The sequence below is a fragment of the Oncorhynchus gorbuscha genome, linkage group LG24 (assembly GCF_021184085.1).
Source record: "Oncorhynchus gorbuscha isolate QuinsamMale2020 ecotype Even-year linkage group LG24, OgorEven_v1.0, whole genome shotgun sequence".
Taxonomy (NCBI): domain Eukaryota; kingdom Metazoa; phylum Chordata; class Actinopteri; order Salmoniformes; family Salmonidae; genus Oncorhynchus; species Oncorhynchus gorbuscha.
The window spans coordinates 10,172,327-10,198,676 of record NC_060196.1 but is presented as its reverse complement, the minus strand read 5'-3'; the positions used below and the strand labels follow the sequence as shown (position 1 = coordinate 10,198,676).

The window sequence follows — 26,350 nt, the reverse complement described above, 5'->3', positions numbered from 1 at the left end:
TTTACCAAAACTTCACTCCTACTGTCACAGACTCATCTTTATCCTGACCCTCGGTGCAAGCTTCGGGCTCCGAGAACTTCATCACACCTACCATCTCCGATACTTCGCCCTCATTCTCTTCAGCTCACACTGCTTACACGTTCTACCATTCTCCTTTAACAAACCATCTCCCTTTTCCAAGCCATTTTTAACTGACTCAAGCTCACCGTCTTCCTCCTTCTCTCGCTTAGACCTCCTCTGCTTCTCTTTTTCCCTCCATTCCCCCTCCATATTCCAAGTATAAGTCTCCTTATGATGATACTGCACTTCTCCTGACATACATCTTGTTCTTGCTTTCTCAAGGGACGCCATTTAACCGGCTGCCACAATCAGCACACACCCCTCGGGATGTATTTCTCAACAGTGCATCCCACGTACCAAGCAGCTGCTTCGTCTTGATGTTATTCTTTATCAAAAGATACCGCGACACTTTTCAAAGTCAAACAAGCGCGCCCTTCCAACCACCTTCCCCGTCTCTGCAAAAGCTCTCCCCAAAATGTCACGTCTGCTGGTCACGGCCTCCGCTATTCATGTATTCCTCTATCTAGCTGTGTGTTTCCACTTACTGTTCTGGAGTGGAAGCTCATGAGACATCATAGAACATTTGCCCTACTAATTAATCATAGACCCAGTCAAAAAAACTCACCACTATTCCACTAGCTACTTGGCCCCATCAGTGTTGTAACGATGTGCAACTAGTTAATGTAAAAAAGGGGAAAATAAATAAACATAAATATGGGTTGTATTTACAAAGGTGTTTGTTCTTCACTGGTTGCCCTTTTCTTTTGGCAACAGGTCACACATCTTGCTGCTGTGATTGCACACTGTGGTATTTCACCCAATAGATAAGAGAGTTTATCAAAATTGGATGTGGTTTTCAAATTCTTTGTGGGTCTGTGTAATCTTAAGGAAATTTGTGTCTTTAATATGGTCATACATTTGGCAGGAGTTTAGGAAATGCAACTCAGTTTCCACCTCATTTTGTGAGCAGTGTGCACATAGCCTGTCTTCTATTGAGAGCCAGGTCTGCCTACGCCGAACATTCTCAATAGCAAGGCTACGCTCACTGAGTCTGTACATAGTCAAAGCTTTCCTTCATTTTGGGTCAGTCAGTCATCAGGTATTCTGCCACTGTGTACTCTCTGTTTAGGGCCAAATAGCATTCTAGTTGCACTGTTGTTTTTTAATTCTTTCTAATGTGTCAAGTAATTATCTTTTTGTTGTCTCATGATTTTGTTGGGTCTAATTGTGTTGTCCTGGGACTCACTTGGGTCTATTTGTGAACAGAGTCCCAGGACCAGCCTGCTTAGGGGACTCTGTTCCAAGTTCATCTCTCTGTTGGTGATGGCTTTGTTATGGAAGATTTGGAATATCTTCCATTTAAGTGGTTGTAGAATTTAATTTAATTTCCTGTATTTTGATCATTAGCGGGCATCGTCCTAATTCTGCTATGCATGCATTATTTGGGGTTTTACGTTGTACGCAGGGGATATTTTGCAGAATTCTGCATGCAGAGGCTCTCAATTTGGTGTTTGTCCCATTTTGTGATTTCTTGGTTGGTGAGCGGACCCCAGACCTCACAACCATAAAGGGCAATGGGTTCCATCAATGATTCAAGTATTCTTTTAACCAGATCCTAATTGGTATGTCAAATATTATGTTCCATTTGATGGCATAGAAGGCCCTTGTTGCCTTGTCTCTCAGTTCTTTCACAGCTTTGTGGAAGTTACCTGTGGCGCTGATGTTTAGGCCGAGATATGTATCGTTTTTTTGTGTGCTCTAGGGTATTCCTGCACTGTTGGAGCTAGAAACAGAAGCATTTTGCTGCACCTGGGATAACATCTGAAAAATGTGTACATGACCAATTGTGCCTTTTGACTGTTTGTTTTCCCTTGATCCCCATTATTATTTGCACCTGTGCCTCGTTTCCCCTGATTGTATTTAAACCCTTTGTTTTCCTCAGTCCTTTGCTCTGTGTTTGTATGTTAGCACCCAGCCCTAGTACTCTGTGAACTCTTGTTGATCCCGGTGGAATTCTGTTTTTTTGTTCTTGTTTGTTTGTTTGTTTTTGAGTATCTTTTGAGGCTTTTTGTGCTATACCTTCCACCTTGTGGATTTACCTTTTTGTCTTGGAGGATTACCTTTGTTCTTGTGGAATTCCTTTTTGAGGTTGTGGAGTTACATGTTTTCCTGAAGAACTTCACTTTTTACTTAATTAAATACACCGTCTCAAGTACTGCTGTGTCTGCCTCATCTTCTGGGTTCTGCCAACTATTCGTGGCTCAGTTGGTTAAGTGACTGTTTCTCACTCCGGAGACCCGGGTTAGTAACCGGGTCCTGACACCAATACAATTTTATTTGATCCTATTATAATGCACTGAATCTAGATCTGAATCTAGATTTGGCACCTCACTTGTTAGGCTACACATCATGAAATATATCAAGGTAAAAATTACAGCCATGGCTTGATATTGATTTCTATATCATTTAAATACACAGTGCCTTCAAAGTATTCACACCCCTTGACTTTTTCACATTTCATTGTGTTACAGCCTGTATTTAAAATGGATTCACTTGAGATTTGTCATCACTGGCCTACACACCATCCCATAATGTCAAAGTGGAATTATGTTCTTAAATGTTTACAGGTGAATCCAAAATGAAAATCTGAAATGTCTTGAGTCAATAAGTATTCAACCCCTTTGTTATGGCAAGCCTAAATAAGTTCAGGTGTAAAAACTTGCAAAATAAGTTGAATGGATTTTTGAATGACTACCTCATCTCTGTATCCCACACATACAATTATCTGTAAGAGCCCTCAGTCGAGCAGTGAATTTCCAATATAGATTCCACCACAAAGACCAGGTAGGTTTTCCAATACCCCGCAAAGAAGGGCACCTATTTGATTTTTTATTTTTTTATTTCACCTTTATTTAACCAGGTAGGCTAGTTGAGAACAAGTTCTCATTTGCAACTGCGACCTGGCCAAAATAAATCATAGCAGTGTGAACAGACAACACAGAGTTACACATGGAGTAAACAATTAACAAGTCAATAACACAGTAGAAAAAAAGGGGAGTCTATATACAATGTGTGCATAAGGCATGAGGAGGTAGGCGAATAATACAATTTTGCAGATTAACACTGGAATGATAAATGATCAGATGGTCATGTACAGGTAGAGATATTGGTGTGCAAAAGAGCAGAAAAGTAAATAAATAAAAAACAGTATAAAAACAGTATGGGGATGAGGTAGGTGAAAATGGGTGGGCTATTTACCAATAGACTATGTACAGCTGCAGCGATCGGTTAGCTGCTCGGATAGCTGATGTTTGAAGTTGGTGAGGGAAATAAAAGTCTCCAACTTCAGCGATTTTTGCAGTTCGTTCCAGTCACAGGCAGCAGAGTACTGGAACGAAAGGCGGCCAAATGAGGTGTTGGCTTTAGGGATGATCAGTGAGATACACCTGCTGGAGCGCGTGCTACGGATGGGTGTTGCCATCGTGACCAGTGAACTGAGATAAGGCGGAGCTTTACCTAGCATGGACTTGTAGATGACCTGGAGCCAGTGGGTCTGGCGACGAATATGTAGTGAGGGCCAGCCGACTAGAGCATACAAGTCGCAGTGGTGGGTGGTATAAGGTGCTTTAGTGACAAACCGGATGGCACTGTGATAGACTGCATCCAGTTTGCTGAGTAGAGTGTTGGAAGCCATTTTGTAGATGACATTGCCGAAGTCGAGGATCGGTAGGATAGTCAGTTTTACTAGGGTAAGCTTGGCGGCGTGAGTGAAGGAGGCTTTGTTGCGGAATAGAAAGCCGACTCTTGATTTGATTTTCGATTGGAGATGTTTGATGTGAGTCTGGAAGGAGAGTTTGCAGTCTAGCCAGACACCTAGGTACTTATAGGTGTCCACATATTCAAGGTCGGAACCATCCAGGGTGGTGATGCTAGTCGGGCATGCGGGTGCAGGCAGCGATCGGTTGAAAAGCATGCATTTGGTTTTACTCGCGTTTAAGAGCAGTTGGAGGCCATGGAAGGAGTGCTGTATGGCATTGAAGCTCGTTTGGAGGTTAGATAGCACAGTGTCCAATGACGGGCCAAAAGTATATAGAATGGTGTCGTCTGCGTAGAGGTGGATCAGGGAATCGCCCAGAGCAAGAGCAACATCATTGATATATACAGAGAAAAGAGTCGGCCCGAGAATTGAACCCTGTGGCACCCCCATAGAGACTGCCAGAGGACCGGACAGCATGCCCTCCGATTTGACACACTGAACTCTGTCTGCAAAGTAATTGGTGAACCAGGCAAGGCAGTCATCCGAAAAACCAAGGCTATTGAGTCTGCCAATAAGAATATGGTGATTGACAGAGTCGAAAGCCTTGGCGTGGTCGATCAAGACGGCTGCACAGTACTGTCTTTTATCGATGGCGGTTATGATATCGTTTAGTACCTTGAGTGTAGCTGAGGTGCACCCGTGACCGGCTCGGAAACCAGATTGCATAGCGGAGAAGGTACGGTGGGATTCGAGATGGTCAGTGACCTGTTTGTTGACTTGGCTTTCGAAGACCTTAGATAGGCAGGGCAGGATGGATATAGGTCTATAACAGTTTGGGTCCAGGGTGTCTCCCCCTTTGAAGAGGGGGATGACTGTGGCAGCTTTCCAATCCTTGGGGATCTCAGACGATATGAAAGAGAGGTTGAACAGGCTGGTAATAGGGGTTGCGACAATGGCGGCAGATAGTTTCAGATGGGTAAACAAAAGCAGAAATTGAATATCCCTTTGAGCATGGTGAAGTTATTAATTACACGTTGTATTGTGTATCAATACACCCAGTCACTACAAAGATAAAGGTGTCGTTCCTGACTCAGTTGACAGAGAGGAAGGAAACCGCTCAGGGATTTCACCATTGTGAGGCCAATGGTGACTTTAAAACAGTTTGAGTTTAATGGCTGTGATAGGAGAAAACTGAAGATGGATCAACAGCATTGTATTTACTCCACAATAATAACCTAATTAATAGAGTGAAAAGAAGGAATCCTGTACAGGATAAGGTACTAATATAGGCACTAAAGTAATACTGCAAAAATTGTGGCAAAGCAATTCACTTTTTATCCTGAATACAAAGTGTTATGATTGGGGGCAAATCCAATAGAAAACATTACGGAGTACCACTCCTCATATTTTCAAGCATAGTGGTGGCTGCATAATGTTATGGGTATGCTTGTAATTGTTAAGGACTGGGGAGTTTTTCAGCATAAGAAAAATGGAGCTAAGCACAGAAAAAAATCTTAGAAAACCTGGTTCAGTCTGCTGGTCCAGTCTGAATTCACCTTTCAGCAGGACAATAACCTAAAACACATGGCCAAATGAACACTGGAGTTACTTACCAAGACGAAGTGGCCGAGTTACAGTTTTGACTTAAATCTACTTTAAAATCTATGGCAAGACTTGAAAATGGTTGTATAGCAATGATCAGCAACCAATTTGAATGAGCTTGAAGAATTTTAAAAAGAATAATGGGCACATGTTGCACAATCCAGGTGTGGAAAGCTCTTAGACTTACCCAAAAAGAGTCAGAGCTGTAATCACTGTTAAAGGTGCTTCTACAAAGTATTGACTCAGTGGTATGTAAATTAAATTTTTCTGCATGTCATTTTCAGTAAATTAGCAAAAAGGTCTAGACATGTTTTCACTTTGTCATTTTGGGGTATTGTGTGAAGATGGGTGATGACCCCAAAAAATTCTGAATGTAAACTTTGTTAAAGTGACCAGTGTTCAATGACTATGTACATAGGGCAGCAGTTTCTAAGGTGCAGGGTAGAGTACCGGGTGGGGGCCGGCTAGAACAGTGACTAAGGCAAGTGATGACTGTTTGTAGCGGGGTGAACAGGCCATGGCTTATTGATGATCTTCTTGGCCTTCCTGTGACACTGGGTGCTGTAGATGTCATGGAGGGCAGGCACTGTACAACTGGTGATGTGTTGGGCTGACTGCACCACCCCCTGGAGAGCCCTTCAGTTGGAAGCGGTGCAATTGCCATACCATGGAGGTCAGTGGAACGCTGAACGTCATCCTCAAGTCAGAGACAGACACATCGACTTTAACACAAAGGCTCTTACACACAGGATCTGACCACAAGTCAGACCCAGAGAGACTGGGGCTGGGGCAACTGGGATGTCCTCCTGCTCAGAGTATTTACTTTATGGTAACCCAAGCATGAGGGTTGTTGTTCATTCCCATCCAGACTCGGATGCCACATTAGGAGGGGGGAGCCACATCAGGCAGTATTAAAGAGAAACAGTTCCTCTGCATGTTCTGTAACAAAAGGCTTCAGCTGACACCAAAAGGTGGAAATCCACCAGAGGGTTCACACAGGGGAGAAATCATTCAACTGTACCCATTGTCAGATGCGCTTCACCCATGCTGGCAACCTGAAGATGCACTTGAAAGGTAGACCCAGGAGAGAGGCCGTTCGCCTGTACGCACTGTGAGAAGAGGTTCTCGGGAGAGTATGGGAAGCCTGATCTGCGGCTGGTCAAAGATGAGACAAGACCAGAAAGCATTGATCTGCTGAGTGGACTAAAGATGGGGGAGCAAGGTAAGGGAGAAATACTTATAAACTACATACAGTAATAGATCTTCAATGGGAATAGTGATGCACCTGGCTATTTTTTTCTTGATTTTCTTCATTTATAAAATTCAATCATAACAACTTATTCTTACATACATAACCAAATTGTAATGTATGAACTTGACCAGGTAATTGTAAAAAACAAAAAAAACAGGTGCTTGGCTGCAGGAGACTGGACGGCTGGCTACCTTGGATTCCCAGACCGGTGCAGACAAGAGTCCAGGGGACAACATAACTGAGCAGGGCAGGATCATCGGCGACATAGTGGAGGTCAAAGGATGGTTATGGTGTTTGTTTGTTTGCTGGTGGGAAAAGGGGGAACCAAGACAAGTCTCCCATGGGCATACACTACCTGTAGGTAAACTTTGTTAAATACTCTAGTTAGAACTGGGCGGACCACCCACTGCATTTTTGGTTAGTTAGCTGTTGTTAAAGTAGGCTAGTCTAGCTTAGGGGTGTTTTTTGAATACTTATTGTTTCTTTCCTTGGGTCCAGCTCAGCCCCTTTTCCTGCTCCCCCCATTACCGTGTGTTTTACAATAAACCCTGAGTTTGACGGTAGATTTCAGTTGTCATGGTTATTTTGTTCACACGTTTACTTTGTCACTATTATAAATTGCATGAGTTATGTTACGGGTCTCATTACCATCCCCCCTAGACTGTCGGGCCAAAAGGGATTCATAACACACCCTATTAAGTTTGAGGTGTGTTAAAAACAAGTCTATTTGCCTTCATCCACTCACCTGGCGACTGATTGGCTACATATAATTATTGGATTTTCAAAGCAAATTGTCACTACTTGCTGTATGTATGTGGGAACCCTAATTAGCCCTATAAATGTGTGTAGTAATTTATCCTTTTTATTATTATTATTATTATTATTATTATTATTTCTAGCTGATATGAAAGAAGGTTATTTTGTTAAGTTCAAAATTAGCACCGTGGCCCAAAGAACCAGAGTAGAAGATATTGTATTTAACTTCATAGACTCTCTAGAATCTATCAATGAAGGTATGTGAACTATATTACCCCTCATAACCCTTTGTTAACTTGTCATTTGAAACAGACTTGTGTAAATACTTTTGTTTTTAGAGAGACAGTAAACCTTGGCTAGAACAAGGACTGTGATGTTTATGGATTAAGATCGTTCTATTATTTTCTACTCTATTCTTGCTAACACACTATTCTTTCTAAACATGTCTGCTCTCAGCTTGAAAGATACTGATCATAGGAGATTTGGTGTGTAACGTAATAAACAGTACCGTAATTCAAAGAACAGCGCGCATTTCTTTTTCATTTAACCACACCCTTTGGAGCTATGACGCCAACCAGAAATAATTTAAATTCAGTGCGTAAACGGAAGAGGACAGTGACCAAGAATAATTCACGTTAGCGGTTTTGTTGTTAATTAGACGTTTATGTTACACATTGGAACTCGAAATATGACTAATTGAACAGCACAGCATCACATACTTACTTCAGGTAGTCTTTAATTCGCGCTGGAGACAGAACTTGGTTGATAGACGTTATCTAAGTAGCCGCTAACGTTAGCTAAGAATGGTTTTTCACACTCAAATAGCCTCCATCATGGAGGTACTAGCGAATGCAGCCGTGGCAGAGATCTGTAAACTCGTAGACGACGACTATGCAGTGTTTCGTTTGGAAATGTCTCAAAGCCAGAAAGAAAACAGGACATTGCGGAGGAAACTACAGCAATTGGAACTGAAGGTGGTACGGGAGCGCGCAGAGAGGACAATTAGAGACCGCGTCCGCGCCAGTCGTCCCTGTAGTGTCAAGATCCTCGACCAATACAGAGGAATGGCAAGAGGTACATTTTGCAGAAGGCCGAGACTGCGGAGTCAGTCGTCCCGTTCCCGGCCCTAAGTTTTAGAATCACAGGCAAATGTGCTGTTTTAAAGCTCATTTCCGGAAATTCTGCACATTTTGCCATGACTTGTGCCATGTTAATATCAGTGCTTAATTTGAGCCGAATTCTGCAGGAAAAGGATCAGGCACGTCGCTGTTTTGGACTGTTTCGTTCAGGAAATTCAGCCCAGGCCTGATATTCTAAGAGTTGATTCGGGTTGGGCAGGCTCAGGCTTATGGTTAGGTTACAATGTTACACAATGTTTGAGATCAATGTGTGACTGTGGCTGTGTGAGACGCGTGCCTGTATCTCTCAGAACTAGAATGAGAAACTTCATATGATCTCTCTCCCTCTTATAGACATGAGCCTGTAACTCTTCTCTCTCCAGCGTTGCACGGCATCATCTGTTTCATTATAGAAGTGCGAAGGGTTCTGTAGGAGCTGCAGCACCCCTGATATATTGAAATACATTTTCCAAAGTTATAGAGTTAATGCTGTCTGTTCAGAAATAAATGAAATAATTTAGAATAGCCTACTACACCACAAAAAAATGTGTCAGAGGACCAATAGCTTATTTTGAAGAATAGTCTAGCGGTGGAGTGTAGCATAATAACAAGGTATGGTCCTACATTTTGGAATGCACTGCAAATATGTCAGTGAACAAAAAGCATGCAGTTAAATTAAGTATTTTACAATATTTCAAATACAATCACAGGAAAACACAGGTTGGAAAGAAAATGGCTCCTGCTGAAAAGATAATCTAATCTGTCTGCTGTAGGCTACCAAAATATTTGATCAACTTCCAAATATTGTTTTACAAAGTAAAATGAGAGAAAGGCATTTGGCATGAGCGCATCGGCCATCACCAGTGAGTGAGCTGTGCGTCATTGGGTGAGTCAGATAAACTGGAAAGCAGTTTTAGGACAAATTTCCTCATTGTGGCCTATGTGTCTCTACACACGTAGGCCTAGTCTATTGATGTATTCAAGGTAAGGTAGTTTTTTTTTTTATTGATCAAAGTTTGTCAAAGTAGCGTGTCATTTAGATCATTTGTGCGGTATTAAAAACAATTCTGCCAAAGTCTTCAGACATGTAGAATTGCCTAAAATCCATTTAATAAAAGGCCACATTTCTGACAGTTTGTGCGGAAATGTTTTAGTTGCGCAAACCTACAGTTTACACATGGTCTGTGGTTGCGGGGCCGGTTAGACGTACTACCAAATTCTCTTAAACGATGTTGGAGGTGGCTTTTGGTAGAGAAATTACCATGCAATTCTCTAACAGCTCTGGTGGACATTCCTGCGGTCAGCATGCCAATTAGCGCACTCCCTCAATTTGAGACATCTGTGGCATTGTGTGAGTGGCCTTTTGTTGTCCCCAGCACAAGGTGCACCTGTGTAATGACCATGCTGTTTAATCAGCTTCTTGATATGCCACACCTGTCAGGTGGATGGATTATTTTGGCAAAGGAGAAATGTTCACTAACAGGGATGTAAACAAATTGTCCACAATTTGAGAGAGAAATATTTTTATGCGCATGGAACATTTCTGGTATCTTTTATTTCAGCTCATGAAACATGGGACCAACACTTCACGTTGCGTTTTATATTTTTGTTCAGTGTAGATAGTTAGTCAGGTGGCTAGCTGCCGGCAGAGACTGTTATTGCAGTAATGTTGAAGGGCTCTATCTAGTATTACTTAGCTAGCTAGAAGGGTGAAGTAAGAAGCTAATGTTAAACGGAGCTTACTTTAGCAGGAGCAAAATATAGGCTACTATGTTTACTTTAACAGAGAGGAGGCTACTGAGACAGACAGTGATGTGGCGAAGGCTGAGGCAGGCTGCAATGCATGCAGGAGGAGGAAGCAGAGGAGCTCTGACGAAGGCCAAGGGGCCGACCCATGAAGCTTAAAATAAAAAAGTAACGCTAGCAAGAGCAGTGTGCAGGTTTTTTTTATTCATATTTTTTTTCTTGTGATATCCAATTGGGAGTTACGATCTTGTACGATGAAATAAGTGTGAGAAATTTGAGAACAAAAACTACTTATATTTGAACACCACCGCAGAAGCTTCGCAATTTACCATATTCCAAGTTGTTTTGTTATCAAAACTCCTCCTTCCAATGCATTGTGGCTGGGAAATTCCCAAAGTTAATTCTACTAGATGAAAAGCCAAAATTATTAGAACATCCTACCATTTTGAAAACTTGTGTACTATAAAACATTTTATTTTCGCATACTCAAACAGCCTAATATTTGACGCAAGTATGGGTATTCGGCCAGTGTCAGTGTACAATATAGCGTTGAGCATTAACACAACCTAACTTAACCACCCCTTTTCCCCCAATCACTCTCTCAGGTGAAGGACATCTCACTGGAGGCCACATGAGCTTTGTGAAGCCAGTGGGACACAACGTGTGGAGAGATGACACACCCATAGCTGTAGATGAAGGGAGTGGAACCTCAACCCAGCATGTTATCTTGATAGAGGTTAGTGTAACATTACAGTACATCAAATGTGGTCCAGGAGCTTGTGAGACTTCCCTATGACATTGTTATCCAATTCAGTTCATGTACCGGTAATAACCTCAGGGGCTCCTGAGTGGTGCGGTGGTTTAAGACGCTGCATCTCAGTGCAAGAGGTGTCACTGCAGTACCTGGTTTGAATTCAGGCTGCATCACATCCGGTTGTGATTGGAAGTCCCATAGGGCGGCGCGCAATTGGCCCAGCGTCATCTGGGGGTAGGCAGTCATTGTAAATAAGAATTTGTCCTTAACTCACTTTCCTAGTTGAATAAAGATAAAATAAACCTCTCATGTGTCAGTCTGCAGATGCAGAGGCTGCTGGTTCTGGAGGATCGTCACAGGTTAAACAGGAGAGGACTGAAGGAGAGGACCCACGAGACATCCAGACTAGAGCAGCGGCTGGAGTGGCGCCCCCTGTAGCCACGGAGGACCTCACCGCCTCGCCCCAGCCAAGGACCCGACACAGCATCACGGAGGTCAGTGGAATGCTGGACGCCGTCCTCAAGTCAGAGACAGACGCCGAGACTTTAACTGTAATGCACAGGCGGATATTACACACAGGATCTGACCACAGATCAGACCCAGAGATACTGGGGCTGAGGCGACTGGGCTGTCCTCCTGCTCCTGGCTTAGAGTATTTACTTTACGGTAACCCGAACCCGAGGACAGTTCATTCCCATCGGGACTCAGGTTACGCGTTAGAGACTGGCAATGATCTGTCTTGTTCTTACACTACAGAGATGGACCCTGGCAACATGCCCTTGGGTTTAGAGACACAGACGGATCTGTCTAGAGGGGACTGGAACCGGTACAGTAGTAGTGTATACTCTGAAGGGTGCCTAGATAAGAAAGGGGAGGTTATAATCGTAGATGAGGTGACTGTGAAAGTGGAAGGCGACGCTCCTCTGACATGGAATGTGGATGAGACTCACTTAGGGGAAGGACTCTCTCAAGGCAGAGCTTTATTAGATTACAGGGAAAGTTTAGAGACAAATCCAAATATTGAGACCCACTCCCCTTTACATGCGCTCAGGGATCGCGACCTAGTGTCCACGTCAATGGGGCCTTCCAATTCACACGGCCGCATCCTTTTTGATCAGGTTTTGAACTCAAAGGACCAAGGGGCCCAGGTTTTGGGAGGGGGAGCAACATCAGGCGGTAGTAAAGATGAACCGTTCGTCTGCATGCTCTGTAACAAAGGCTTCAGCTGCCTCCAGAAGGTGGAGCTCCACCAGAGGGTCCACACTGGGGTGAAACCCTTCAGCTGTACCCAGTGTCACATGCGCTTCACCGAGGCTGGCAAACTGAAGAGGCACCAGAGGGTCCACACAGGGGAGAAACCCTTCAGCTGTACCCAGTGTCAGATGTGTTTCGCCCAGGCTGGGCACCTGAAGAGGCACCAGAGGGTCCACACAGGGGAGAAACCCTATAGCTGCCCCCAGTGTCACATGCGCTTCACCCAGGCTGGCAACCTGAAGATGCATCTGAAGGTCCACACAGGAGAGAGGCCGTTCGCCTGTACGCACTGTGGGAAGAGGTTCACAGAAAGGAGCTACCTCAGGATACACCAGCTGAAAAAACATTCCACTCTATAACTTGAAAAATAACCATTCCACTTGATCGCTTCTCACATGTAGATCAAATGCTGCATTAAAGTCAAAGATGAATTTTCATTGTTGTCAGCAGTAAAGATCCACAGATTAATTTGGAATAAGAGTTATAGATATAATTCTGCGTCCAGGCATTGTGTGATCTATAAGCCTTAAAAGTACTGTGTAAGCTATATGTTTTATAAATGCCTATTTCATTACTTCAACTACTTAATGAGAAAATTAATGCAGATTATTAAGTTCATTCTGATTTTTGTTGTTGACATGCATGTGTGGTTTTTATATGGAGTATTTAACACTTGTTAAATATACTCGTAACCATATACAGGTTGTAAATGGAAGAGTTGGGCACTAATAAGCAAACATTGGAATGTGGTAGCTGTACATCACTGAATGGGTAAGCGCTGTATGGGTTTTGACTGAGGGAAATGCTGTAAATTAAGACTACTCGATGTATCGTGAAAGATGAGACGTTGAGGATTCTTATAAATGCCACCGTCATACAAGCAAGCCAAATCTGCACTTCACATCTCCAAATCTAACTCGTGTCATATACAGTGTCAACGTTTCTGATCACGATGTTTGATGTGCAGTTACAAGATGTGATGTCGTCATACCCTGGGTTCTTCTGAACAGACTGATCCTATGTTTGTTTATTGTGAAGTGCTGAACACGCACCTGAATGCACTCGTGACTCCCTTCTATGCGCACCACAATGACAATCTGTTTCTCTGATTTACTTTGTGACAGCCTAACACTGTAAGATTTGTATTTTATACCTTAGCTAGTCATGTTTGCAATATAACAAGCTTTCAGACTGTCCACTTTAGCCAGATTGTGATTTATAATGGACTATTTTTGGATTGTGTAAACAACAGTAATTGTGTGATGGCGGGGATGCAGGGTTGTGTTCCGAAACAGAACTACAAGTGTGCTTGCTCTAGTTCCGCAACAGCACAGCTAGGAGAGCAAAAAGTACCTTTTTATAGTTGAAGACTCTGAGTCATAAAAAGTGCATTGAAATTACTTAGGAACTGTGCACACTTTGGAGAGGTGTGTGGCCACTTGGAGACACCAGTTAGTCCTCTCACTCAAACCCTGGTCATTTTCTGGTCTTATGTTGCACCTACCCCACATTGCCCAGGAATATTCTTATTTTGTTACTGAATGTATCCAGAGTGTGTTCAGAGTTTGTCAACAACTGTTGCAAAATGTACAGTAAATGGAAAATGCACATAAAATCAAGTGTCATTTTTAGATTGGATCTTGTCAGGTAAACTGTTGTGCCCACTTTTGGTCTAATTATCTCAACTGTTCCCTTTCAATTGCTACCATGGTTATGTATGGTTTTATTTTTTTAGTTCTGTAAAACATTTCCTATCCATATAGTCCAATTCCCACGTGTAAAGGGTTAATAAACACAAAATGGGACTTTTCATTCTAAGACTTTAATTGAATCTCTCTTTAGTACACATCACATCTGATTTCACCTTATTCTCCAGACAGCGCTTTATAACCATTATACACTTACTAAATATACCTACACAAACGCCTACTCTACACTGGAGAGGCTATTCGAACATGCCTGTTGCCCAAAATGTATGTTGTATGTCACGCAGCGGCCATTGAGTGGGGACGTTCTGTCAGTTCAGAACAAATTGGCCACGTTAGCAACATGTAATACAGCTGCCCGGTGAAGCAACAGTGGGACGAACCACGAAACAACGCTGGTCATTCACACAGGCTTGTGTCACGGTGACATCCAGATGGTGCCCAATACTACAAGTTATTAATCCCTCGTCCAGTCGAAATAAATATTAGTCTTTTACAAGTTTTAACTAGCGCCATGCTGCTGTTGCTTACAAGCCAGCACAAACTAGCTAGCTGGGAAGGGTTCATCAGACTGAAAGAGACTCCATTAGTCTCCACTCGACTCTCAGCTGAGCCACCAATCCTGTCCATATATAGCCTCTTCCATTTTTCATGCATTTTTTTCTTTACACGTCAAAATAGTTGAGGTTTGTCTGACTTCTGACTTATCATAGTTGACTCATGTTTACCCACAAAATCACATTTATTTAAACACCATGATGTTTAACAATTAAGTAATTCTGTAACTACAATATAGCAGTGGGATGGGTAAACACTTACCTGTTTGTGTGTGTACGTACCAAAGGGAGTGTATGTTTGTGTAATCTGTATCACCTCTCTCTTCCAGGAGGAGGAGGGTCCAGAGGTGGTGATGTTGAAGGAGGAGGGTCTGGGGACCCCTGAGGGGACCATGGTCATGGAGGACAACCAGACTACACCTCCTCCTGAACCCACAGAGGAACCAGCTGAGCAAAACAGGACCACACACAGTCTCACTGAGGTGAGCCCACTGTGAACTACTGGCTGAATAATATTAGGTCAGGGTTCTGATCTAGGATCAGTTTAGCCTTTTAGATCATAATGACTAAGATTTAATGGAAAGATCATAGATCAGCACTTCTACTCTAAGAGACTGTGGATACGGGCCCAGGTCTTGATTCATTTTGTCTTAAGTGTGGGAACATGCCTCTGAATTATCAAACCATTAAAGTGTAAAGTAATAAAATCAGCTAACATGTTTGGGCAATGAGGCACTACTATGAGTTCTATGCAATCATAAAATGCTCAATAGCAGGGTGCTCATATCAGATTTCTTGATCCAACATCCTCTCACTCTGTATCTCTTACAGTCAGTAGACATGGAGGATGGGAAGCCTGATCTGCTGCTAGTCAAAGAGGAGATAATAGAAGATGGACCAGAGAGCATTGATCTGCTGAGTGGACTAAAGATGGGGGAGCAAGGTGAGGGAGAAATACATATAGCCGACATACAGTAATAGATCTTCAATGGGAAAAGTGATGCACCTGGCAGTTTGTTTTCTACATTTTCTTCAATAATAAAATAAAATAAATACAGCTTATTTTTACATATAAAAACACACATTATAATGTATTAACTTGACCAGGTCATTGACAAAAAAACTCATATATATATATATATCATATTTAGAGTTCTCTGCCATGTTTGTGAGGTCTATTTTCTAAACTCTTCCTGCAGGTGGTTGGTTGGACGCTAACGGAGGAGATCGCTCTGCCATTTATGATTCCCAGACGGGTGCAGCCATGTGTCCAGGGGATGACATCAAGCAGGCCAGGACCAGAGGCAACATAGTGGAGGTCAATGGATGGGACAGCATCCTCAACTCTGGGCTGGGGAACAACACTGTTAACCACAACCAGAAACAGACAGTCGAGCACAAAACATCCAAAATAAGTCTCCATGACAACAGCACGGCTGAGACCAGGGTGAGGCGTAGATTTGGTCTGCGGGGACGGGGAGGTGTCAGTATGCGGCTGGAGAGAACAGACACTGACTCGGCTAGCGATGCTCCATCCTGCTCCTATAGTTGTGATTCAGAGAGACTGATGGCGCCTCAGGTTAACCCACTAACAGGTGCTGCCTTCAGCCTGCCTTCTATAGGATCTATCAACTGGAACATGGACCCTGCAACAACACAGACTCTCACTGGCCTTCGTCCTCCTCACACTCTCCTGTTAAACCAGACCTCAGACAATGGCAGTGCCTCAACATTAAATGGCTACACAAGCCCATTGACAAATGACAGTAGTAGCAACGCTATCAGTAGATCCGATGGCAAAGAGAAGCGCTTCCCGTGTTCATTCTGTGGGAAAGCTTTCAGTTTCCCCAAACAGGTGGAGATTCACCAGAGGATGCACACAGGGGAGAAACCGTACAGCTGCCACCTGTGCCAGGCCAGTTTTTCACACTCGTCCAACCTAAAGCGGCACCAGAGGGTCCACACAGGGGAGAAACCCTTCAGCTGTACCCAGTGTCACATGCGCTTCGCTCAGTCTGGCAACCTGAAGATGCACCTGAAGGTCCACATGGGAGAGAGGCCATTTGCCTGTACGGACTGAGGTTCTTAGAGGGGAGTTACCTCAGGATACACCAGCAGAAAAAAACATTCCACTCTATAACATAGAAAGTTACCATTCCATTCGATAGCTTCTGACTGACATCACACCCTGCATTAAAGACAAAGATTCCTTTTCATTGTCAGCAGAAAAGATGCACTTGGAATAACGAGAGTAACGTATTTCATTGTTGAATATTCCTTGGTAGAATGTTGCATCTAGACATTGTGTGACATTGACTTAAGTCTACAACACATTAGGAATACTTGCTCTTTGCACTTCATAAACTGACCAGCTGAAAATTGCAATCCCTTCTTGATGTCACTTGTTAAATCCACTTCAGTGTAGATGAAGGGAAGGAGACAGGTTTTAAGAAGGATTTTTAAGCCTTGTTACAATTGGTTTTGTTTTATTTAAATGTTTCACCTGCTTCTGACTCACCGGCCCATCATTACACAGATTTAAGTCAAAACTGTAACCTGGTCACTCAGGAACATTCACTGTCTTCTTGGTAAGCAACTACAGTGTCATTTTGCAGTTGTGTCATATGCTGCAGCCACCACCATGCTTGAAAATAAAGAGGTAGTTATTCAGTGACGCGTTCTATTGGATTTTCCCCCAAACATAAGGCTTTGCATTTAGGCCAAAAAACATATACCTTTGTTTTTGTTGTCGTATTAGTGTAGTGCCTTTGTAACAGAATAACTTGACGTCCGTCCCCTCGCCCATACCCGGGCGCGAACCAGGGACCCTCTGCACACATCGACAACAGTCACCCTTGAAGCATCGTTACCCATCGCTCCACAAAAGCCGCGGCCCTTGCAGAGCAAGGGGAACTACTACTTCAAGGTCTCAGAGCCAGTGACGTAACCGATTGAAACGCTATTTAGCGCTCACCGCTAACTAAGCTAGCCGTTTCACATCAGTTACACTTTTATTGCATACAATATGCCAGTTTTGGAATATTTGTATTCTGTATACTTGTATTTTCAGTCATTGATTAAAGTCATTATTGTGGAGTCACAAATGTTGATCCATTCTGTTTTCTCCCATCACAGCCATTGAACTGTAACTGTTTTAAAATCACTAATGGCCTCATGGTAGCATTCCTGCAGCTCAGTTCAGAAGAATGGCTGTCTCTTGGTGTTTTTAAAGTAAGATGATCATGATAGTGCCTTAATTCATGTTTACTTTACATGTAGTAGTGAACCTTTTCCAAAGTATTCTAAAATCAATCTTATCAAAGCGATGGTACCAGATTTACAGGAAAGTTGAAGTGTTACCGTAGTGATGTTATTGTACTTGTCATGTATCATTTTGTGCAATAAAAGTATTGTACTTCACGTTGTGAGTGTATGACCATTTTAAATCAAATTCAAAAATGACTTCTTTTTTTATTTTTATACCTTTGCAGGAACTGAGTTTCCCTTCTCAGTTGAACAAAATCATATGGACTTAATTATAATTGGCTCCATGTTAAGTACTTGAATTTGTGTTAAATGGGCTTGGCTGTGGTAACTTGTTTTTATCATGTTTGTGTGTAGTGACGCGCTTCTCATATAAAAATATATATACTCTTGTTTACTGTCTGCATCAAGGAACGATACAAGTAGACCATGGCAAACGGCCTGGGTGAGTTATCTTAATTGATCCACCATCTTTGACTGGCCCTCTGCAGTTGCAGGTCACTGGCCCTGGATCAGGCGCTGTCGCTTTTCCTTCGAGTTAGAGCCAGGACTGAACCACGAGGGGCAGAAGCTACCAAATAAAAAACAACCAGTGGACAGACCCTTCTCTTCACAGTCTCAGTGCAGGGATGAAGCAGGGCCTGGGGCCTAAATAGACCCTCCTGTTTTTATGATAAAAACTCCACAGTATCCATGAAGAGCAGATCACCCTGAGCTTCAGCCTTCAGAGGGAGTGCAAGTCCATCTTCTCATTTAGGATCTAGTCTAATGCCTGGTGAATTGGTTCAAAAAGGCCTGGGTCTAGCCTTAGCTACCTCATGGTTACTCCACAATTAGTGATTAATTTGTGTTGGAATCAGGACTTGGTTGATGTTCTAATCTAGATAACGCTAGCGTGTAACCCCGTATTAGTGGGGGAGTCAGCACCTTGTACCTGCTCAGGGTGCTAAAAAACCCAGACTCATCGCAGTTATAGATTTGTCTGGGTTTCTCCCTCAACCAGTTCCAGTGCCAAGTGCTTCTCATAAGAAGTGAACGAATGGCACACTCAGCTCCTCATGAACAGTTCCCACCACCTCTTCCACATATTCAAAGAACTCTACCTTGTAGTTGGCTTGGGCAGCAGCATCAGGGAACTTGATGTAATTGTCTTTTGGTACACATATAGTTTTGCAGCCTTTGTGGACTATTCTGCATACAATCGGTTCTCTTACACCACACAAATCTCCTGTTTCACGACGGAAGGTTGGAGATGCCAAAAACCTCAAGGTGATCAGTACTTGTAAGGAAGGAGGGCTAGGCCTTCCCTAAGATTATCAGATGAAAGTCTTGGCTCAAGCAAAAAAAGATGCTAGCTGCATTTTATTTGTACTGTATACTGAACAAAAATATAAAACGCAAGATGCAACAATTTAAATTTCAATAAATTAATTAGGCCCTAATCTATTTCACATGACTGGGCAGGGGCGCAGCCATGGGTGGGATGGGCCTGGAAGTCAGGCCCAGCCAATCAGAATTTTTCCCCACAAAAGGGCTTTATTATAGACAGAAATACTCCTCAGCAACTGTGCAATGACCATATCAGATTCTTGATATGGAACACCTGTCAGATGGATGGATTATCTTGGCAAAGGAGAAATGCTCATTAACAGGGACGTAAACAAAGTTTTGTGCTTATGGAAAATTCCTTGGATCTTTTATTTCAGCTCATAAAACATGGGACCAACATTTTACATGTGGCTTTTACATTTTTGTTCAGTGTACATATGGAAATGGTCACAGAAATATATTTCTTCAAAAATCATTCATCCTTTTGGAAATCTGACTTTAAATCTAGACTAGGGCAAGTCTGCGCCTATTTTAAACCATGCCTGACCAAGAACAGCACAGTTTAACAACTTCTCCTTAAGGCTGTTAAGTGCAGAATCACACTCATTACTCCAGTCAGTAGGTTTCAACTTTTTGAAGCTGCCATGCCATCTTGCTTCTCAGGCTTCACCTTCCCCCTTCTCCTCTGACCTGCAATGAGAGCGAAGAGAGGCTTGGCAATAGCAGAACAGTTTAGAATTACATTTTGATAGCAGAATATTATTCCTAGGGAGGATTTCATCCTTCGTACTGAAGGCGTACGTCCATCTTCCTCCATTAGATCTGACTTTGTCATTTTGGATATCACATCCAGCTTTGTCGGGGCCACAACCACCCCGTCACCATTGTTCTGTTTGTTTGTGATCAAAGTAGAAGTTGTCATTAACTACTGATCTAGGATCAGATTACTCTTGCCCAAACCTAACCTTAACCATTAGAGGGATTGGTTAGGAGCAACTCTTACTTACTCGACTCGCTCTGTGCCTTTCATCCCATGACAAGTATTACTGCAGCTGATCTGTCATATCAATCTATATATACACAGTATATGTTATTTTTCTGCCTTTCAGCAGTACTTATGTTGCCAAACTGTCAACCCCTAGACCCTTTGACATTTTTCTATTTGAATCAGTTGTTGACCCAAAAAATCTCACTGATTTCCTCAGGAAATTGCATTGCTTTGGGCTCAGTTTCAGGTGGTGCTGTATCAGTCTCTGGCACAGCAGCTCCAATCTATCCAAGGCTTCTCTTTCACTTGGTGCAAACACCAAGAGGTCGTCTCACGAACACAGCAGGCTACTGAAATGGAAGTCCCCAAAAATGCTGAGCATCATCCTCATAAATGAAGCTGGACTATTGCATAGGCCCTGCCACATTCGATTGCATTCGTGCAGACCCAGTGGGGTTGTGAAGGCTGTATATATTTTGTCCTCCTCACACATAGGTATGTTGTAAAAGCCTGACGTCAAGTCCATCGTACTGAAGTAGGTGTTGCCCCCTTGGGCTGCAAGACAGTCAGATTGATGTGGATGTGGGTGCACATCATTGAGTGTCCTTGCATTCAGCCATCTGAAATCTGTACATATACAAAGCCCACCGTCTTTCTTCCACACCATAACTAGAGGGGAAGCATATTTGCTGATGGATTTCCTGATTATTTCCTGTTCCTCCATTTCCGTCAATACTTGTCATAGTTTCTGGTAGTGGGCAGGCGGAACTCTGCGATATGTAGAGCGTTCTTGGAGAACACATCACTGTAGATAGGAATTAGTGCAGTTACTTATTCTCTTGTTGCTTGACTGATTTTACAGGGCTCGATGTCAACCTCTCCCAACCCAACATCTAGCAGTCTCTGCTTCAAATCCACTGAGCTGGTTGTGATGGGCCACTTCCCTAGAGTTCCCCCTTCCATCTTGCAGGAGCCTTGGAAAACAGGGAAGTCCTCCACAGCCAGACAGGGACACACATCAGCCAGCTTGCAGTTTGTCTTTAGAGTGATAGGTTTGTCCGATAGGTTAGTGTCTTTCATGGGCACCCACCTGTCTCCCCACCTGGGTGTGATGACTCGGCCCACCATGATGTTTTGTGGCATGGTCTTGGATGAAGTGAGTTCAACCACAATAGTGCTCCCTGGAGACATTGGCACGCTGTTGGGAAGCCACCCCCACACTAGATGTTCTTGTTTAGCAAGGAGTGTGACAGCCTGGTTGAGTTTGACTGTCCCTATTTTTGGGGGGGCATCTCTTCACTCTGCCAACATTTCAGGTTAGTCATCATGTTCAAGAAGTATTCTCCCACAGGTGATGGCTGCGAAGTACATTCTGATATGAGTCTCCAGTACTCGTCAGTACCCTTCATTTGATGCATGAGGTGCTTTATCAAGTTTGTACTGAGAATGAGATCATCATGCTGACCTGGGACTATGAGCCCAGAAACTAAACAACTAATCCCATACACGTTAAGGTCAACTTCATACATGCATTTTGGTTGTGCCGTTTTCCCCCCTACACCAATGAGAATGACTGGCTCTGACAGTGGCTTCTTCTCTAGACTAATATTTTCCGCAAGCATTCAGGGCGTGGAGCCGGTGTCAAGTATCCCTTTCAATTGGAACTGGTTATTTACAGTGACTGGGGCATAAAACAGTTTGTCAAATGGCGTTACTCTTTGTTTATTCTGCGCTATGACCTGAACCCCTCCTGGTGTGCACTACATGCGTTCACATGTACATTTTTATCACACTCAAAGGTTTGTTTCTCTTGACCCGCACATCCCCCCTCCATATGCTGGCCTGCCAGTTTAACGGCTCCGCTCCATGGATTGCTTGTGTGGGCTCCTCACTGTATCTCGGCCCAGGCTTCGGACTAGAGGTCGACTGATTATGATTTTTCAATGCCGATGCCGATTATTGGAGGACCCAAAAAAAAAGCCGATACCGATTAATCGGCTGTTTTTTTTTTTATTTCTTTCTTTGTAATAATGACAATTACAACAATACTGAATGAACACTTTTATTTTAACTTAATATAATACATTAATAAAATAAATTTAGCCTCAAATAAATAATGAAACGTGTTCAATTTGGTTTAAATAATGAAAAAACAAAGTGTTGGAGAAGAAAGTAAAAGTGCAATATGTGCCATGTAAAAAAATCTAATGTTTAAGTTCCTTGCTCAGAACATGAGAACATATGAAAGCTGGAGGTTCCTTTTAACATGAATCTTCAATATTCCCAGGTAAGAAGTTTTAGGTGGTAGTTATTATAGGACTATTTCCCTCTATACCATTTGTATTTCATATACCTTTGACTATTGGATGTTCTTATAGGCACTTTAGTATTGCCAGTGTAACAGTATAGCTTCCGTCCCTCTCCTCGCCCCTACCTGGGCTCGAACCAGGAACACATTGACAACAGCCACCCTCGAAGCATTGTTATCCATTGCTCCACAAATGCCACGGCCCTTGCAGGGCAAGGGGGACAACTACTTCAAGGTATCAGACCGAGTGCCGTCACCGATTGAAACGCTATTAGCGTACACCCCGCTAACTAGCTAGCCATTTCACATCGGTTACACCAGCCTAATCTCGGGAGTTGATAGGCTTGAAGTCATAAACAGCTCAATGCTTGAAGCACAACAAAGAGCTGTTTTGAATGAATAGTTATGAGCCTGCTGCTGCCAACCACCGCTCAGTCGGACTGCTCTATCAAATATCAAATCATAGACTTAATTATAACATAATAACACACAGAAATACGAGCCTTAGGTCATTAATATGGTTAAATCCGTAAACTATCATTTCGAAAACAAAACGTTTATTCTTTCAGTGAAATACGGAACCGTTCCGTATTTTATCTAATGGGTGGCATCCCTAAGTGTAAATAGTGCTGTTAAATTGTACAACCTTCAATGTTATGTCATAATTATGTACAATTCTGGCAGATTAATTACGGTCTTTGTTCGGAATAAATGGTCTTCACACAGTTCGTAACGAGCCAGGCAGCCCAAACTGCACCGCATTGATTATATACAACGCAGGATACTCTAGATAAACTCGTAATATCATCAACCATGTGTAGTTATCTAGTGATTATGTTAAGGTTGATTGTTATAAGATAAGTTTAATGCTAACTAGCAATTTACCTTGGCTTCTTGCTGCACTCACATAATAGGTAGTCAGCCTGCCACGCAGGCTCCTCGTGGAGTGCAATGTAAGGCAGGTGGTTAGAGCGTTGAACCAGTAACCGGAAGGTTGCAAGATCGAATCCCAGAGCTGACAAGGTAAAAATATGTCGTTCTGCCCCTGAACAAGGCAGTTAACCCACCGTTCCTAACCTGTCATTGAAAATAAGAATGTGTTCTTAACTGACTTGCCTAGTTAAAGGTGAAAAAGAAAATGGGCCACAATCGGTGTTCAAAAATGCTGATTACCAATTGGTATGAAAAGTTGAAATCGGCACCAAATTAATCGGCCATTCCGATTAATCGGTCAACCTCTACAATTTTTCTTCCTGTGACCAGATTCAATGCATGACAAACACAGACCCTCCCATCTACAGTGTGCAAGCATAGAGTGGTTTGTACCACGACACACCTTCCAGTATTTCCTTTTAGATTACCCTTGGTTAGGTGGGTGCTGCGGTCTTATTGTTGTCTCAGTGTTCTGCGTTAGCACACGATCAAGTAGGCTTGTCAAGGTTTGCATGCAGTTTCCCTCAGTTTGATTAGAGGGTGTGACAAGTACTTCACTCTGGCTAGGAGAAACTGGACAAGATGTCACTTCATCTTCAAGTACAGGGGTCTGGACATGTGTGACCACCTGTCTCACAGCAGCAGGGTGCTTTGACCTGGTCAGCATTCTGGCTTTCATTTCTGACTGATACTCGTCGAGACGTTCTTGTATGTCAACTGCTGTCAACCTATCAGCTGTTTTGAATTTTAAAACCGCAGAAAGAGAAGGATCTGGGCAGTGTTTCACAAACATCATTGTTACCTCTCGTCTGGAGTCCTCGAAGCTTTGACCCTGCTTCCTCAAACACTCGTCCGCCACATCTACTCCCTTGTTCAGACGAATCCGGTACTCCATGGCATTTTCTCCTAGTACGGGCAAAGTGTTATAAAAGTCGTCAAGAGGCATAGATGAATATGTTGACTCACCGAAATGCTGTTTCAGTATATCCATTATCACTGTAGGGTTCTCGTGAGGTTTCAGAGATGTATTGCTGCGGAGTGTTATCTTTACAATGTCTCTAGCTCTCCCCATAAGCTTGGGCATAACCTCCCGTGACTGTTCTATGACCGGCATGCCCCTCTCTCTCAGGTAAGCGTCCATGAGCTCCTCCCATTCATGTACGAAGTACTTGTCAGACCCCTACCCTCTGAAACATGGAGGCTCTCTCACGTCAGACTGCATGACCAACTTCATACCAAATAAATTAAAGGGAGTGTGTGTCAGTGAATGTCTGGCCTGCACTGAGCATGTGCGCCTCTATCCTCCTTCCTCTCTAAGTTGATCTGATATAGGCTGTCCTATCTGATGAGCGAGTTGTGTGATAAGATTGGCCACCTCTGAACTATCTGAGGGAGTGTCACTAGGCATAATTACAGGAGCTGAGGGTGTGTCGTTAGGCAACCGAGTAGAGCAAAAATGTAATGAATCTACAACATCTATAATTCCAGCTGGGGTCTGAGGCAACTCCCTGAAAAACCTCCCTCTCCCAAGACCCAATTCAAGCTCATCACTGGAAACACGGTCTCCTTTTCCAAAAATATAGGTCATATTCACTATATGATACACAAATAAATGGATGAGTAATTAAATGAAATATATGTATCGACAATTTCAAACGAATCAGATTCACTTCCAACCTATCTATAGCATAGCAACTCCTGGTGACCAAGCTCGTGTTGATCAACGGCGATTCACAATGATCCACGTTGATCTGGGTCACGGGACCAATGTTACCGGTACTGTACTGGTACCTTTCTGCATTGTGTTCTGGTGAGGATTTGGTGGAAGACAAGGCTCTGGACACAATTCTGCCAATTGTCTCTCTTTAAAACGACTGCATGGAATGTATACAAATACATGGCAAAGGTTAATGCTTCCGTCTGGACTCTCATACACAAGTATACTTGCCTGATAAAAGACAAAAGAGTGCAGAATGCCCGTAAGAAAATCACCAGAAAACTTGCGCTGTCTGCACCTGAAAGACCCTCTCCTGCAATAATGGTAACAGTAGCTGGGCTAGCCTTGCAAAGTTGCAATCAAAGTTGCACTCTAACATTATCCCCATTCACACTAATATATATTCCTACAAACAGTAGAGCAACACTAAATCAATGACAATATCATTTCTGCTTGTCTTTTTTGTGCATTTGCGAACATGTGCATTCAAAAGACCGGAGCATACATAGACACACACCTCTCCTCATCACGCTCTGAGCAAACTGAGACGTAAAAGCATGGTCAGTGTTGCCAACTAATTTTCAGGGTAAATTGCTAGAGGCAGGTTGATCTGTTGCTAAAAGTTGCTAAATGTCGTTGTGATGTCATTTCGTGATAACGTAAAACCTGGTCATCACTTAGAATACACAATAACGTTACTCAAATTGACTGGCCATCTCGGCGAAAAATATGATTTGACATTTGTTCAGGTACAGAGTCCCACTCTTTTCTGTACTTCAGTCTGTACAGTTTTGATTGAGACATGTTGATTGATGTTGTTTGTTTTGTTCAAGATCAAACATTCGTGACCAACTATATTCGTTGGGTTTGGCTTGTCGAACCCGTACTGCTGCTGCTGCAGTCAGCCAACAATGATTTGCAATTTGCAGAAATTGCTGCTGGCCTGCTGCTGCCTGTGCACGAGCTGAGCGCCTGCTGCTGACGTCACTCACAATGCACTTTTGCAGGCACGCGTGTTGTGACTGAGTGTGTGACAGAGAAAATCGTTTTTGTGTCATTTAGAGGGGAAATGCGTGCATTTTAGCATTTGAGTCACTTTTCAAAAGTTGCTAAAAGTTCAAAATACATTTTTAAAAGTAGCTAAATGTGTTGCTAGGTGCTGTTTGACAAAAAAAAGTTGCCAGGGTAGTCTGAAAAATGGCTAAATCTAGCAACAAATTTGCTAAATTGGCATCACTGAGCATGGCTC

General features: G+C 42.9%; 2 protein-coding genes across 2 annotated transcripts in view; both read left to right on the top strand.

The window, feature by feature from the left end:
- The window catches only part of LOC124012386 (zinc finger protein 205-like), a 303,385-nt gene that overhangs the window by 116,145 nt on the left and 160,890 nt on the right, over positions 1-26,350 (top strand). The window lies entirely within an intron of this gene.
- LOC124012397 (zinc finger protein 473-like) lies at positions 8,018-17,958 on the top strand. The gene is made up of 6 exons (XM_046325975.1): positions 8,018-8,501; positions 10,897-11,027; positions 11,363-11,539; positions 14,892-15,044; positions 15,394-15,505; positions 15,762-17,958. Exons 1-6 carry the CDS (start codon positions 8,231-8,233, stop codon positions 16,640-16,642), a joined length of 1,725 nt encoding a protein of 574 aa, XP_046181931.1. The 5' UTR covers positions 8,018-8,230; the 3' UTR covers positions 16,643-17,958.